Source organism: Phyllobates terribilis, unplaced genomic scaffold, assembly GCF_046119375.1.
Source record: "Phyllobates terribilis strain yellow unplaced genomic scaffold, ASM4611937v1 Scaffold_1__5_contigs__length_1240528914, whole genome shotgun sequence".
Taxonomy (NCBI): domain Eukaryota; kingdom Metazoa; phylum Chordata; class Amphibia; order Anura; family Dendrobatidae; genus Phyllobates; species Phyllobates terribilis.
This window is the reverse complement of record NW_027362761.1, coordinates 65,104,183-65,122,220: the sequence shown is the minus strand read 5'-3', so window position 1 is coordinate 65,122,220 and position 18,038 is coordinate 65,104,183. Positions and strand designations below refer to the sequence as shown.

General features: G+C 41.3%; 1 protein-coding gene across 2 annotated transcripts in view; it reads right to left on the bottom strand.

Moving 5' to 3' along the window:
- LOC141198882 (paralemmin-1-like) overlaps positions 1–18,038 on the bottom strand; it is a 198,465-nt gene that overhangs the window by 49,454 nt on the left and 130,973 nt on the right. For both annotated transcript variants that reach the window (XM_073663175.1, XM_073663184.1), the window contains exon 3: positions 14,369–14,499. In XM_073663175.1, coding sequence (XP_073519276.1) covers positions 14,369–14,499 — 131 coding nt within the window. The remainder of the gene's footprint in view (positions 1–14,368; positions 14,500–18,038) is intronic.

Here is an 18,038-nt window from a genome sequence, read left to right as displayed (position 1 = left end):
GCTTTATCCATCACATAGGATACACTGAGACTCTGCTTTATCCATCACATAGGATACACTGAGACTCTGCAGTATCTATCAAATAGGATACACTGAGACTCTGCTTTATCCATCACATAGGATACACTGAGACTCTGCAGTATCCATCACATAGGATACACTCACACTCACTCTGCTTTATCCATCACATAGGATACACTGAGACTCTGCTTTATCCATCACATAGGATACACTGAGACTCTGCTTTATCCATCACATAGGATACAATGACACTCTGCAGTATCCATCACATAGGATACACTGAGACTCTGAAGTATCCATTACATAGGATACACTCACACTCACCCTCACTCTGCAGTATCCACCACATAGGATACACTCACACTCTGCAGTATCCATCACCTAGGATACACTCACTCACACTCTGCAGTATCCATCACATAGGATACACTGAGACTCTGCAGTATCCATCACATAGAGAATTGCAATGGAAAAACAGATGATATATACTTATATTTCTGTAGGACATTAACCTTGAATATCCACATTATACAGACTATATCACCGTGGACTAAAATATTAGACCATCGGATAAACCTACGAGAGAAACCTATAAGAATTGTCCGACAAACCGGTCATATTAAAATTAAACCTTTATTGAAACACAGTATGTGGTGGCACAAAAGAAAAGAGCATCCACTACACAGCACAGGTAGACCAAAAAATTATATATATATATAAATCGTCAAAGCGATTAACACAAGCCAGATCAAGCACTAGCACATCAATGTATATATACATATAAGTATAGAAGTGTCAGAAAAAATCAAACTGACACTAGATCAGACAGTCTAAATGATTACATCCATTAAGTCAAATAGTATGCATAAATATATAGAGTAGAACAATATCAATGTGGGGTTGGATGTGTCAAAAGACGGCTAATGAAACAATATATAGTATGAAGATACAATTACCTCGCACAACTATAAAGGCTTGAGTCGCTGGCCCAGCTTGTGCTCCTGCTATGTATGTGGACAGCTCACCCCGACGCGCGTTTCGTTTGCGTCCTTCCTCAGTATCCATCACATAGGATACACTGAGACTCTGCAGTATCCATCACATAGGATACACTCACTCACACTCTGCTTTATCCATCACATAGGATACACTGAGACTCTGCAGTATCTATCACATAGGATACACTCACTCACACTCTGCTTTATCCATCACATAGGATACACTCACTCACACTCTGCTTTATCCATCACATAGGATACACTGAGACTCTGCTTTATCCATCACATAGGATACACTCACACTCACTCTGCAGTATCCATCACATAGGATAGATACACTGAGACTCTGCTTTATCCATCACATAGGATACACTCACACTCACTCTGCAGTATCCACCACATAGGATACACTGAGACTCTGCTTTATCCATCACATAGGATACACTCACACTCACTCTGCAGTATCCATCACATAGGATAGATACACCGAGACTCTGCTTTATCCATCACATAAGATACACTGAGACTCTGCTTTATCCATCACATAAGATACACTGAGACTCTGCTTTATCCATCACATAGGATACACTGAGACTCTGCTTTATCCATCACATAGGATACACTCACTCTGCAGTATCCAACACATAGGATACACTGAGACTCTGCTTTATCCATCACATAGGATACAATGAGACTCTGCTTTATCCATCACATAGGATACACTCACACTCACTCTGCAGTATCCACCACATTGGATACACTCACACTCTGCAGTATCCATCACAAAGGATACACTCACACTCACTCTGCAGTATCCACCACATAGGATACACTGAGACTCTGCTTTATCCATCACATAGGATACACTGAGACTCTGCTTTATCCATCACATAAGATACACTGAGACTCTGCTTTATCCATCACATAGGATACACTGAGACTCTGCTTTATCCATCACATAGGATACACTGAGACTCTGCTTTATCCATCACATAGGATACACTGAGACTCTGCTTTATCCATCACATAGGATACACTGAGACTCTGCTTTATCCATCACATAAGATACACTGAGACTCTGCTTTATCCATCACATAGGATACACTGAGACTCTGCTTTATCCATCACACAGGATACACTGAGACTCTGCTTTATCCATCACATAGGATACACTCACTCACACTCGGCAGTATCCACCACAAAGGATACACTCACTCACACTCTGCTTTATCCATCACATAGGATACACTCACACTCTGCAGTATCCATCACATAGGATAGATACACTGAGACTCTGCATTATCCATCACATAAGATACACTGAGACTCTGCTTTATCCATCACATAAGATACACTGAGACTCTGCTTTATCCATCACATAGGATACACTGAGACTCTGCTTTATCCATCACATAGGATACACTGAGACTCTGCTTTATCCATCACACAGGATACACTGAGACTCTGCTTTATCCATCACATAGGATACACTCACTCACAAAGTGTGGGTAAGTGTATCCTTTGTGGTGGATACTGCAGAGTGTGAGTGAGTGTATCCTATGTGATGGATAAAGCAGAGTCTCAGTGTATCCTGTGTGATGGATAAAGCAGAGTCTCAGTGTATCCTATGTGATGGATAAAGCAAAATGTGAGTGAGTGTATCCTATGTGATGGATAAAGCACTCTGCTTTATCCATCACATAGGATACACTGAGACTCTGCTTTATCCATCACATAGGATACACTCACTCACACTCGGCAGTATCCACCACAAAGGATACACTCACTCACACTCTGCTTTATCCATCACATAGGATACAATGACACTCTGCAGTATCCATCACATAGGATACACTGAGACTCTGAAGTATCCATTACATAGGATACACTCACACTCACACTCACTCTGCAGTATCCACCACATAGGATACACTCACAGTCTGCAGTATCCATCACATAGGATACACTCACTCACACTCTGCAGTATCCATCACATAGGATACACTGAGACTCTGCAGTATCCATCACATAGGATACACTCACTCACACTCTGCTTTATCCATCACATAGGATACACTGAGACTCTGCTTTATCCATCACATAAGATACACTGAGACTCTGCTTTATCCATCACATAGGATACACTGAGACTCTGCTTTATCCATCACATAGGATACACTCACACTCACTCTGCAGTATCCACCACATAGGATACACTGAGACTCTGCTTTATCCATCACATAAGATACACTGAGACTCTGCTTTATCCATCACATAGGATGCACTGAGACTCTGCTTTATCCATCACATAGGATACACTGAGACTCTGCTTTATCCATCACATAGGATACACTGAGACTCTGCTTTATCCATCACATAGGATACACTCACACTCACTCTGCAGTATCCACCACATAGGATACACTGAGACTCTGCTTTATCCATCACATAAGATACACTGAGACTCTGCTTTATCCATCACATAGGATACACTGAGACTCTGCTTTATCCATCACATAGGATACACTCACACTCACTCTGCAGTATCCACCACATAGGATACACTGAGACTCTGCTTTATCCATCACATAAGATACACTGAGACTCTGCTTTATCCATCACATAGGATGCACTGAGACTCTGCTTTATCCATCACATAGGATACACTGAGACTCTGCTTTATCCATCACATAGGATACACTGAGACTCTGCAGTATCTATCAAATAGGATACACTGAGACTCTGCTTTATCCATCACATAGGATACAATGACACTCTGCAGTATCCATTACATAGGATACACTCACACTCACACTCACTCTGCAGTATCCATCACATAGGATACACTCACTCACACTCTGCAGTATCCATCACATAGGATACACTGAGACTCTGCAGTATCCATCACATAGGATACACTCACTCACACTCTGCTTTATCCATCACATAGGATACACTGAGACTCTGCTTTATCCATCACATAGGATACACTGAGACTCTGCAGTATCCATCACATAGGATACACTGAGACTCTGCAGTATCCATCACATAGGATACACTCACTCACACTCTGCTTTATCCATCACATAGGATACACTGAGACTCTGCTTTATCCATCACATAGGATACACTGAGACTCTGCTTTATCCATCACATAGGATACACTCACACTCTGCTTTATCCATCACATAGGATACACTGAGACTCTGCTTTATCCATCACATAGGATACACTGAGACTCTGCTTTATCCATCACATAAGATACACTGAGACTCTGCTTTATCCATCACATAGGATACACTGAGACTCTGCTTTATCCATCACATAGGATACACTCACACTCACTCTGCAGTATCCACCACATAGGATACACTGAGACTCTGCTTTATCCATCACATAGGATACACTGAGACTCTGCAGTATCTATCACATAGGATACACTGAGACTCTGCTTTGTCCATCACATAGGATACACTGAGACTCTGCAGTATCCATCACATAGGATACACTCACACTCACTCTGCTTTTGTCCATCACATAGGATACACTGAGACTCTGCTTTATCCATCACATAGGATACACTCACACTCTGCTTTATCCATCACATAGGATACACTGAGACTCTGCTTTATCCATCACATAGGATACACTGAGACTCTGCTTTATCCATCACATAGGATACAATGACACTCTGCAGTATCCATCACATAGGATACACTGAGACTCTGAAGTATCCATTACATAGGATACACTCACACTCACCCTCACTCTGCAGTATCCACCACATAGGATACACTCACACTCTGCAGTATCCATCACCTAGGATACACTCACTCACACTCTGCAGTATCCATCACATAGGATACACTGAGACTCTGCAGTATCCATCACATAGAGAATTGCAATGGAAAAACAGATGATATATACTTATATTTCTGTAGGACATTAACCTTGAATATCCACATTATACAGACTATATCACCGTGGACTAAAATATTAGACCATCGGATAAACCTACGAGAGAAACCTATAAGAATTGTCCGACAAACCGGTCATATTAAAATTAAACCTTTATTGAAACACAGTATGTGGTGGCACAAAAGAAAAGAGCATCCACTACACAGCACAGGTAGACCAAAAAATTATATATATATATATAAATCGTCAAAGCGATTAACACAAGCCAGATCAAGCACTAGCACATCAATGTATATATACATATAAGTATAGAAGTGTCAGAAAAAATCAAACTGACACTAGATCAGACAGTCTAAATGATTACATCCATTAAGTCAAATAGTATGCATAAATATATAGAGTAGAACAATATCAATGTGGGGTTGGATGTGTCAAAAGACGGCTAATGAAACAATATATAGTATGAAGATACAATTACCTCGCACAACTATAAAGGCTTGAGTCGCTGGCCCAGCTTGTGCTCCTGCTATGTATGTGGACAGCTCACCCCGACGCGCGTTTCGTTTGCGTCCTTCCTCAGTATCCATCACATAGGATACACTGAGACTCTGCAGTATCCATCACATAGGATACACTCACTCACACTTTGCTTTATCCATCACATAGATACTGCAGAGTCTCAGTGTATCCTATGTGATGGATAAAGCAAAGTGTGAGTGAGTGTATCCTATGTGATGGATAAAGCAGAGTCTCAGTGTATCTATCCTATGTGATGGATACTGCAGAGTGAGTGTGAATGTATCCTATGTGATGGATAAAGCAGAGTCTCAGTGTATCTATCCTATGTGATGGATACTGCAGAGTGAGTGTGAGTGTATCCTATGTGATGGATAAAGCAGAGTCTCAGTGTATCCTATGTGATGGATAAAGCAGAGTGTGAGTGAGTGTATCCTATGTGATGGATAAAGCAGAGTGTGAGTGAGTGTATCCTATGTGATAGATACTGCAGAGTCTCAGTGTATCCTATCACATAGGATACACTCACTCACACTCTGCTTTATCCATCACATAGGATACACTCACTCACACTCTGCTTTATCCATCACATAGGATACACTGAGACTCTGCTTTATCCATCACATAGGATACACTCACACTCACTCTGCAGTATCCATCACATAGGATAGATACACTGAGACTCTGCTTTATCCATCACATAGGATACACTCACACTCACTCTGCAGTATCCACCACATAGGATACACTGAGACTCTGCTTTATCCATCACATAGGATACACTCACACTCACTCTGCAGTATCCATCACATAGGATAGATACACTGAGACTCTGCTTTATCCATCACATAGGATACACTCACACTCACTCTGCAGTATCCACCACATAGGATACACTGAGACTCTGCTTTATCCATCACATAGGATACACTCACACTCACTCTGCAGTATCCATCACATAGGATAGATACACCGAGACTCTGCTTTATCCATCACATAAGATACACTGAGACTCTGCTTTATCCATCACATAAGATACACTGAGACTCTGCTTTATCCATCACATAAGATACACTGAGACTCTGCTTTATCCATCACATAGGATACACTCACACTCACTCTGCAGTATCCATCACATAGGATAGATACACTGAGACTCTGCTTTATCCATCACATGAGATACACTGAGACTCTGCTTTATCCATCACATAGGATACACTGAGACTCTGCTTTATCCATCACATAAGATACACTGAAACTCTGCTTTATCCATCACATAAGATACACTGAGACTCTGCTTTATCCATCACATAGGATACACTCACACTCACTCTGCAGTATCCATCACATAGGATAGATACACTGAGACTCTGCTTTATCCATCACATGAGATACACTGAGACTCTGCTTTATCCATCACATAGGATACACTGAGACTCTGCTTTATCCATCACATAGGATACACTCACACTCACTCTGCAGTATCCATCACATAGGATAGATACACTGAGACTCTGCTTTATCCATCACATAAGATACACTGAGACTCTGCTTTATCCATCACATAAGATACACTGAGACTCTGCTTTATCCATCACATAGGATACACTCACACTCACTCTGCAGTATCCATCACATAGGATAGATACACTGAGACTCTGCTTTATCCATCACATAAGATACACTGAGACTCTGCTTTATCCATCACATAAGATACACTGAGACTCTGCTTTATCCAGCACATAGGATACACTGAGACTCTGCTTTATCCAGCACATAAGATACACTGAGACTCTGCTTTATCCATCACATAGGATACACTGAGACTCTGCTTTATCCATCACATAGGATACAATGACACTCTGCAGTATCCATCACATAGGATACACTGAGACTCTGCTTTATCCATCACATAAGATACACTGAGACTCTGCTTTATCCATCACATAGGATACACTGAGACTCTGCTTTATCCATCACATAGGATACACTCACACTCACTCTGCAGTATCCACCACATAGGATACACTGAGACTCTGCTTTATCCATCACATAGGATACACTCACTCACACTCTGCTTTATCCATCACATAGGATACACTGAGACTCTGCTTTATCCATCACATAGGATACACTGAGACTCTGCTTTATCCATCACATAGGATACACTGAGACTCTGCAGTATCTATCACATAGGATACACTGAGACTCTGCTTTATCCATCACATAGGATACACTGAGACTCTGCAGTATCCATCACATAGGATACACTCACACTCACCCTGCTTTATCCATCACATAGGGTACACTGAGACTCTGCTTTATCCATCACATAGGATACACTGAGACTCTGCAGTATCCATCACATAGGATACACTGAGACTCTGCAGTATTCATCACGTAGGATACACTCACTCACACTGTGCTTTATCCATCACATAGGATACACTGAGACTCTGCTTTATCCATCACATAGGATACACTGAGACTCTGCTTTATCCATCACATAGGATACACTGAGACTCTGCTTTATCCATCACATAGGATACACTGAGACTCTGCTTTATCCATCACATAGGATACACTGAGACTCTGCAGTATCCATCACATAGGATACACTGAGACTCTGCAGTATCCATCACATAGGATACACTGAGACTCTGCTTTATCCATCACATAGCATACACTCACACTCCGCTTTATCCATCACATAGGATACACTGAGACTCTGCAGTATCCATCACATAGGATACACTGAGACTCTGCTTTATCCATCACATAGGATACACTCACACTCTGCTTTATCCATCACATAGGATACACTGAGACTCTGCTTTATCCATCACATAGGATACACTGAGACTCTGCTTTATCCATCACATAGGATACAATGACACTCTGCAGTATCCATCACATAGGATACACTGAGACTCTGAAGTATCCATTACATAGGATACACTCACACTCACACTCACTCTGCAGTATCCACCACATAGGATACACTCACACTCTGCAGTATCCATCACCTAGGATACACTCACTCACACTCTGCAGTATCCATCACATAGGATACACTGAGACTCTGCAGTATCCATCACATAGGATACACTGAGACTCTGCAGTATCCATCACATAGGATACACTCACTCACACTCTGCTTTATCCATCACATAGGATACACTGAGACTCTGCAGTATCTATCACATAGGATACACTCACACTCACTCTGCAGTATCCACCACATAGGATACACTGAGACTCTGCAGTATCCATCACATAGGATACACTGAGACTCTGCTTTATCCATCACATAGGATACACTGAGACTCTGCAGTATCCATCACATAGGATACACTCACTCACACTCTGCTTTATCCATCACATAGGATACACTCACTCACACTCTGCTTTATCCATCACATAGGATACACTCACACTCACTCTGCAGTATCCACCACATAGGATACACTGAGACTCTGCTTTATCCATCACATAGGATACACTCACTCACACTCTGCTTTATCCATCACATAGGATACACTGAGACTCTGCTTTATCCATCACATAGGATACACTGAGACTCTGCTTTATCCATCACATAGGATACACTGAGACTCTGCTTTATCCATCACATAGGATACACTGAGACTCTGCAGTATCCATCACATAGGATACACTCACACTCACTCTGCTTTATCCATCACATAGGATACACTGAGACTCTGCTTTATCCATCACATAGGATACACTGAGACTCTGCAGTATCCATCACATAGGATACACTGAGACTCTGCAGTATCCATCACATAGGATACACTCACTCACACTGTGCTTTATCCATCACATAGGATAGATACACCGAGACTCTGCTTTATCCATCACATAAGATACACTGAGACTCTGCTTTATCCATCACATAAGATACACTGAGACTCTGCTTTATCCATCACATAAGATACACTGAGACTCTGCTTTATCCATCACATAGGATACACTCACACTCACTCTGCAGTATCCATCACATAGGATAGATACACTGAGACTCTGCTTTATCCATCACATGAGATACACTGAGACTCTGCTTTATCCATCACATAGGATACACTGAGACTCTGCTTTATCCATCACATAAGATACACTGAAACTCTGCTTTATCCATCACATAAGATACACTGAGACTCTGCTTTATCCATCACATAGGATACACTCACACTCACTCTGCAGTATCCATCACATAGGATAGATACACTGAGACTCTGCTTTATCCATCACATGAGATACACTGAGACTCTGCTTTATCCATCACATAGGATACACTGAGACTCTGCTTTATCCATCACATAGGATACACTCACACTCACTCTGCAGTATCCATCACATAGGATAGATACACTGAGACTCTGCTTTATCCATCACATAAGATACACTGAGACTCTGCTTTATCCATCACATAAGATACACTGAGACTCTGCTTTATCCATCACATAGGATACACTCACACTCACTCTGCAGTATCCATCACATAGGATAGATACACTGAGACTCTGCTTTATCCATCACATAAGATACACTGAGACTCTGCTTTATCCATCACATAAGATACACTGAGACTCTGCTTTATCCAGCACATAGGATACACTGAGACTCTGCTTTATCCAGCACATAAGATACACTGAGACTCTGCTTTATCCATCACATAGGATACACTGAGACTCTGCTTTATCCATCACATAGGATACAATGACACTCTGCAGTATCCATCACATAGGATACACTGAGACTCTGCTTTATCCATCACATAAGATACACTGAGACTCTGCTTTATCCATCACATAGGATACACTGAGACTCTGCTTTATCCATCACATAGGATACACTCACACTCACTCTGCAGTATCCACCACATAGGATACACTGAGACTCTGCTTTATCCATCACATAGGATACACTCACTCACACTCTGCTTTATCCATCACATAGGATACACTGAGACTCTGCTTTATCCATCACATAGGATACACTGAGACTCTGCTTTATCCATCACATAGGATACACTGAGACTCTGCAGTATCTATCACATAGGATACACTGAGACTCTGCTTTATCCATCACATAGGATACACTGAGACTCTGCAGTATCCATCACATAGGATACACTCACACTCACCCTGCTTTATCCATCACATAGGGTACACTGAGACTCTGCTTTATCCATCACATAGGATACACTGAGACTCTGCAGTATCCATCACATAGGATACACTGAGACTCTGCAGTATTCATCACGTAGGATACACTCACTCACACTGTGCTTTATCCATCACATAGGATACACTGAGACTCTGCTTTATCCATCACATAGGATACACTGAGACTCTGCTTTATCCATCACATAGGATACACTGAGACTCTGCTTTATCCATCACATAGGATACACTGAGACTCTGCTTTATCCATCACATAGGATACACTGAGACTCTGCAGTATCCATCACATAGGATACACTGAGACTCTGCAGTATCCATCACATAGGATACACTGAGACTCTGCTTTATCCATCACATAGCATACACTCACACTCCGCTTTATCCATCACATAGGATACACTGAGACTCTGCAGTATCCATCACATAGGATACACTGAGACTCTGCTTTATCCATCACATAGGATACACTCACACTCTGCTTTATCCATCACATAGGATACACTGAGACTCTGCTTTATCCATCACATAGGATACACTGAGACTCTGCTTTATCCATCACATAGGATACAATGACACTCTGCAGTATCCATCACATAGGATACACTGAGACTCTGAAGTATCCATTACATAGGATACACTCACACTCACACTCACTCTGCAGTATCCACCACATAGGATACACTCACACTCTGCAGTATCCATCACCTAGGATACACTCACTCACACTCTGCAGTATCCATCACATAGGATACACTGAGACTCTGCAGTATCCATCACATAGGATACACTGAGACTCTGCAGTATCCATCACATAGGATACACTCACTCACACTCTGCTTTATCCATCACATAGGATACACTGAGACTCTGCAGTATCTATCACATAGGATACACTCACACTCACTCTGCAGTATCCACCACATAGGATACACTGAGACTCTGCAGTATCCATCACATAGGATACACTGAGACTCTGCTTTATCCATCACATAGGATACACTGAGACTCTGCAGTATCCATCACATAGGATACACTCACTCACACTCTGCTTTATCCATCACATAGGATACACTCACTCACACTCTGCTTTATCCATCACATAGGATACACTCACACTCACTCTGCAGTATCCACCACATAGGATACACTGAGACTCTGCTTTATCCATCACATAGGATACACTCACTCACACTCTGCTTTATCCATCACATAGGATACACTGAGACTCTGCTTTATCCATCACATAGGATACACTGAGACTCTGCTTTATCCATCACATAGGATACACTGAGACTCTGCTTTATCCATCACATAGGATACACTGAGACTCTGCAGTATCCATCACATAGGATACACTCACACTCACTCTGCTTTATCCATCACATAGGATACACTGAGACTCTGCTTTATCCATCACATAGGATACACTGAGACTCTGCAGTATCCATCACATAGGATACACTGAGACTCTGCAGTATCCATCACATAGGATACACTCACTCACACTGTGCTTTATCCATCACATAGGATACACTGAGACTCTGCTTTATCCATCACATAGGATACACTGAGACTCTGCTTTATCCATCACATAGGATACACTGAGACTCTGCTTTATCCATCACATAGGATACACTGAGACTCTGCTTTATCCATCACATAGGATACACTGAGACTCTGCTTTATCCATCACATAGGATACACTGAGACTCTGCAGTATCCATCACATAGGATACACTGAGACTCTGCAGTATCCATCACATAGGATACACTGAGACTCTGCTTTATCCATCACATAGGATACACTCACACTCTGCTTTATCCATCACATAGGATACACTGAGACTCTGCAGTATCCATCACATAGGATACACTGAGACTCTGCTTTATCCATCACATAGGATACACTCACACTCTGCTTTATCCATCACATAGGATACACTGAGACTCTGCTTTATCCATCACATAGGATACACTGAGACTCTGCTTTATCCATCACATAGGATACAATGACACTCTGCAGTATCCATCACATAGGATACACTGATACTCTGAAGTATCCATTACATAGGATACACTCACACTCACACTCACTCTGCAGTATCCACCACATAAGATACACTCACACTCTGCAGTATCCATCACCTAGGATACACTCACTCACACACTGCAGTATCCATCACATAGGATACACTGAGACTCTGCAGTATCCATCACATAGGATACACTGAGACTCTGCAGTATCCATCACATAGGATACACTCACTCACACTCTGCTTTATCCATCACATAGGATACACTCACTCACACTCTGCTTTATCCATCACATAGGATACACTGAGACTCTGCTTTATCCATCACATAGGATACACTCACACTCTGCTTTATCCATCACATAGGATACACTGAGACTCTGCAGTATCCATCACATAGGATACACTGAGACTCTGCTTTATCCATCACATAGGATACACTGAGACTCTGCAGTATCCATCACATAGGATACACTCACTCACACTCTGCTTTATCCATCACATAGGATACACTGAGACTCTGCAGTATCTATCACATAGGATACACTCACACTCACTCTGCAGTATCCACCACATAGGATACACTGAGACTCTGCAGTATCCATCACATAGGATACACTGAGACTCTGCTTTATCCATCACATAGGATACACTGAGACTCTGCAGTATCCATCACATAGGATACACTCACTCACACTCTGCTTTATCCATCACATAGGATACACTCACTCACACTCTGCTTTATCCATCACATAGGATACACTGAGACTCTGCTTTATCCATCACATAGGATACACTCACACTCTGCTTTATCCATCACATAGGATACACTGAGACTCTGCAGTATCCATCACATAGGATACACTCACACTCACTCTGCAGTTTCCACCACATAGGATACACTGAGACTCTGCAGTATCCATCACATAGGATACACTGAGACTCTGCTTTATCCATCACATAGGATACACTCACACTCACTCTGCAGTATCCATCACATAGGATAGATACACTGAGACTCTGCTTTATCCATCACATAGGATACACTGAGACTCTGCTTTATCCATCACATAGGATACCCTGAGACTCTGCAGTATCTATCACATAGGATACACTGAGACTCTGCTTTATCCATCACATAGGATACACTGAGACTCTGCTTTATCCATCACATAGGATACATTGAGACTATTTATGAGTTTTTCTCATTTAGTGTGCACTATTCTGGTTGGCTGACAATTTGTTCTACCTTTGTGAGGGATCAAGAAGATAACACTGAGACAGAAAACAATGCTATGCTTTAATAATATGCAGGATCGGATAGTCAAGTAAGAGCATGTTCAAAGGATGCAATGGCAAGATCAACTGTGGGTAGTTCTTGGAACAAATACAGCCATGATAGGCTAAACATTAGACTATATCTAAGTCTTGTCTTCATTTACTTAAAGGATGGTACAAGAGTTGAGAACCGTGATGAGTACATTCATGATGATTTTTGATACAGGATGAAATTAAATATGAAACCATGCACATAGTGACCATGTCATATTCATACTACTCATACAATAAAGTCCTTATAACAACCATGAAGTCAAAAGTTTGCTAGAAAAATCGCCTAAAAAGGAGATGGAGATGATAAAAGAACACATATGATGTAACACATTATCTTATTTACCTTTGGACATTTTTTTCAAGTAATTTCAATCTCTCTTCATCTTCCTCACATTGTCTCCTTCTAGCCTCTTCCTCTTCTGCTGAGCCTGCTGGTGCTCCTTGCATGAGCCATTTCTCTCTGAGTGATTTAGACTGTAATAAAGACAGAAGGATAGATATTCCAATTTTGCATTAGTAAAAATTAAGGAACTGCAGAATATGCAATAAACATTTCTTCTTTTACAAATGCTTGGCATTTGTGATGATTTTACCATCTATTTTGTTAAACCAGCTTTAAAATAAGAATACATGTATGTTTCCATGACAACACAGCACAGGTATTCAGATTTAACTGTTAAACTTCTCCTGTGTGTTAGGCTGAGTTCACACGATGCATTTTTAATGCGTTTCCGCGGCGTTTTTGCAGTTGCGGAAACTCATGAAAAACGCATGGTAGAAGGGCAGCAATGTTCCCCAATTGAAATCCGCATGTGCTGTGCCCATGATGCGGATTTTTCCGCAGCGTAAACGCTGCGCTCAAAAATCCGCAGCATGTCAATTAATTTTGCGGAAACGCTGCTTTTTTGCCGCCATTGACTTGCATTAGACCGCATGGAATCCGCATCACTGTATATGTTGATTTGCTTTTCATGCGGTCTAATGTGCGGATGGTACCCGGGTGTGGATGAGAGGACTCTCATCCAGACCCAGGTACCATTAAAAAAAAAAGAATAAAATAAAAAATATATACATACTCACCTTCTGACGGCCCGCGCAGCGCTGCAGCATTTCTGCATCGTGTGCACATACCCTTAAGAAAATATATTTATATTGTATTTATAAATTGTATTGATACCATATTTATTTACAGTGACACTATCACCAAAAATTATTTAAGTTTATGTCACTTTGTTAGGATACTGCCTATTTAAAAGTGAACAATGACATTAAAGAGGTTTTTTAGATTTTGGTAAAACCCCTGTCCCGAGGCGATTTGTTTAAAAGGCAAAATACAATCAAACAAATTGTGCTTTACTCACCCTCCCCCAGGCCACAGTGCTTGAGCCGTTTAGATCCGCCAAGCTTACTGATTGGCTACATTGCTTTCGACACACCGTCAGCGCTGCAGATAATAACAGACACCGGGGCAGAGGTTGAGATCCAGAACTCAGTGTAAGGCTCACCTTGTGACGTGGACCCACTAAGCTCTAGGTCCGGGTGGGTATACGGACCTCAGGCGTCAGTGCAGCTAGCAATGACACTTGGGGAGCAAGGACGTGGCACACACGTGAGTCCCAAGAACAGTAAGAAAGATGAAGAAAAGTCAGTAAGGCAGTAAGGATTCAAGCAGGTTAGTACGGTGTGCACAGGAGCTGGAGAATACTAAACTAGAGACTGGATAACAATCCGAAGATACAGGTGTGTCTCCTAATGCATCTTAAAAGGCCTAGGGAGATGTCCCACGTTAGGCAAACTGCAAAGCCCAATGAGGAGCACAACAGAGGCCAGAGGTCCAAAGTGAGGGGAGCAAAGATCAGACCAGGGACAGGTGTATAAGAGTGGGCCTGGGGAGGATGAGTAAAGAGCAGTTTGTTTTTTTTACAACAAAATACCTTGATCATACTTGATTACCTTCTATTAGGAGGTCATTTCCTAATATTTCCTTGTATATCTAAACTTTTCAAAGGCATTTAGTGCTACATAAAAGTTTGGTACATAAAATGAGAACATTGGGATGAATGGAAAATATGTGTAATTGGGTTAACAACTAGGCTCGGATATAAGAAACAGAGGAATGTTATTAATAAAAACCCACTTTGGGTCAGTATTGGGCCCTCTTCTTTTTAACATATTTATTAATGACTTTGTAGAAGAAATACAAAGAAAAAATCAAATATTTGCAGATGAAACTAAACTCTGCAAGGTAATCAACACATAAGTGGAAAATTTAATTTTACAGAGGGATTTATGTAAGCTGGATACCTGAGCTGAGAAATGGGAATTGAAGTTCAATGTAAATAAATATAAGGTCATGCACTTGGGATGAGGAAATACAACGAAAAAAAATGGTAGAAAACTGTGTAAAACTCTCACTGAAAAGTACTTGGGTTTATGGCTGTACAGCTAACTCAACATTAGTGACTATTGTCAGGCAGCCACTGCCAAGGCAGCAAATAAAATCATAGGGTACATTTAAAAAAGCATTGTTGTTCATGACAATAGCATAGTTTTGTCTCTATGCAAGTCACTAGTGCAGCCAGACTTAGAATACAATATGCAATTTGGGACTCCAGTGTATAAGAAGGACATAACTGCAACCAAGGTTATAAAGGTTATTACAATGTACAAATATATGAAGGGTCGGTACATAGATTTTTCTAATGATCTATTTACAGCAATGATAAGGGGCCATCCTCTACGTCTAGAAGAAACAAGATTTAGTCATCATCATCACAGGCAGAAATTCCTGTGGAGCTCTCTGCTACATGATGTTATGATAGTTGATTCACTGCAAACATTCAAGGAGGGCTTAGATACCTTTCTTAAAAGACATAATATTACAGGTTATTAGGTTATTGGTGCCCAATTTTGTGATGGGACCTTGATCCGAAGAAATAGTCGGATTGTGAAGTCTCTAATGATTTTTTTCCTATAATATGGGGCAATTAGTATCTGCCTCATGGGGTTTTTGGCTTCCGCTGGATCAATATTTTAGGTTGAACACTATGGATTTGTGTCTTCTTTCAACCTTAAAACTATGAAAAGGATGAAACTGACATCGAGAACAGGGGTTTTCAGGTTTAAAAGAAAATATAACACATTCAACAACCTACTAGCAATTTTTACATCCAGTACGCCCATTTTTTGATTTTGCACTTTAGATTTTCTTCCCTTCCTGCCAAGAGACATTTTAAGATATACTGTATATGTATTCCTCTGACCTTTATTGAAAGAGTGGCAACAAGAAAAAAAAACATTTTTAAGGCTATGTGCCCACGATGCAGAAATGAAGCAGAAAATTTCTGCAGCATTTCTGCATCTCCCTGGCAGAAAAAAACGCATGCAGATTGTGCATGCGTTTTTCCTGCAGAATACATGCGGATCCACATGCGGGTTCACATGCGTTTCCGCATGCAGATTGACAAGCACTTTCCAGGCGATAGCATCACTTGGAAAGTGCTTGACAACTAGGTCACACTGTATAAATCCATGCAAACAGCATGGATTTATACAGTGTGAACCGTAAAAATTAAAACAAATAAAGCTATACTCACCCCCGAGGCCCCGGCGTGGCTGCAGCGCTGCTTCCTGGCTTGTTCCCGGCTGCCGGCATATCGCGAGACAGAGCGGTGAAGGGCCTGCGGTCACATGACTGTGACGTCACCGCAGGTCCTTCAGCGCTGCTGGCATTCAGAGAGAAGACGCCGGACAGGTGAGTATAAACTTTATTTGTTATTTTATTCTTTTTTTACAGGTACAATGGTACCCAGGTCTGGATGAGAGTCTCCTCTCCTCCAGAACAGGGTACCATCCGCACATAGAGACGCATAGAAGCCGCTTGTACAAATGTACAGTCGCGGTTTCTATGCGTCTCAATGCAAGTCAATGGCGGGAGTTCCGCTGCGCTTCCGCAAAATTAAATGACATGCTGCGGATTTTTGTACGTAGCATAAACGCCGCGGAAAAATCCG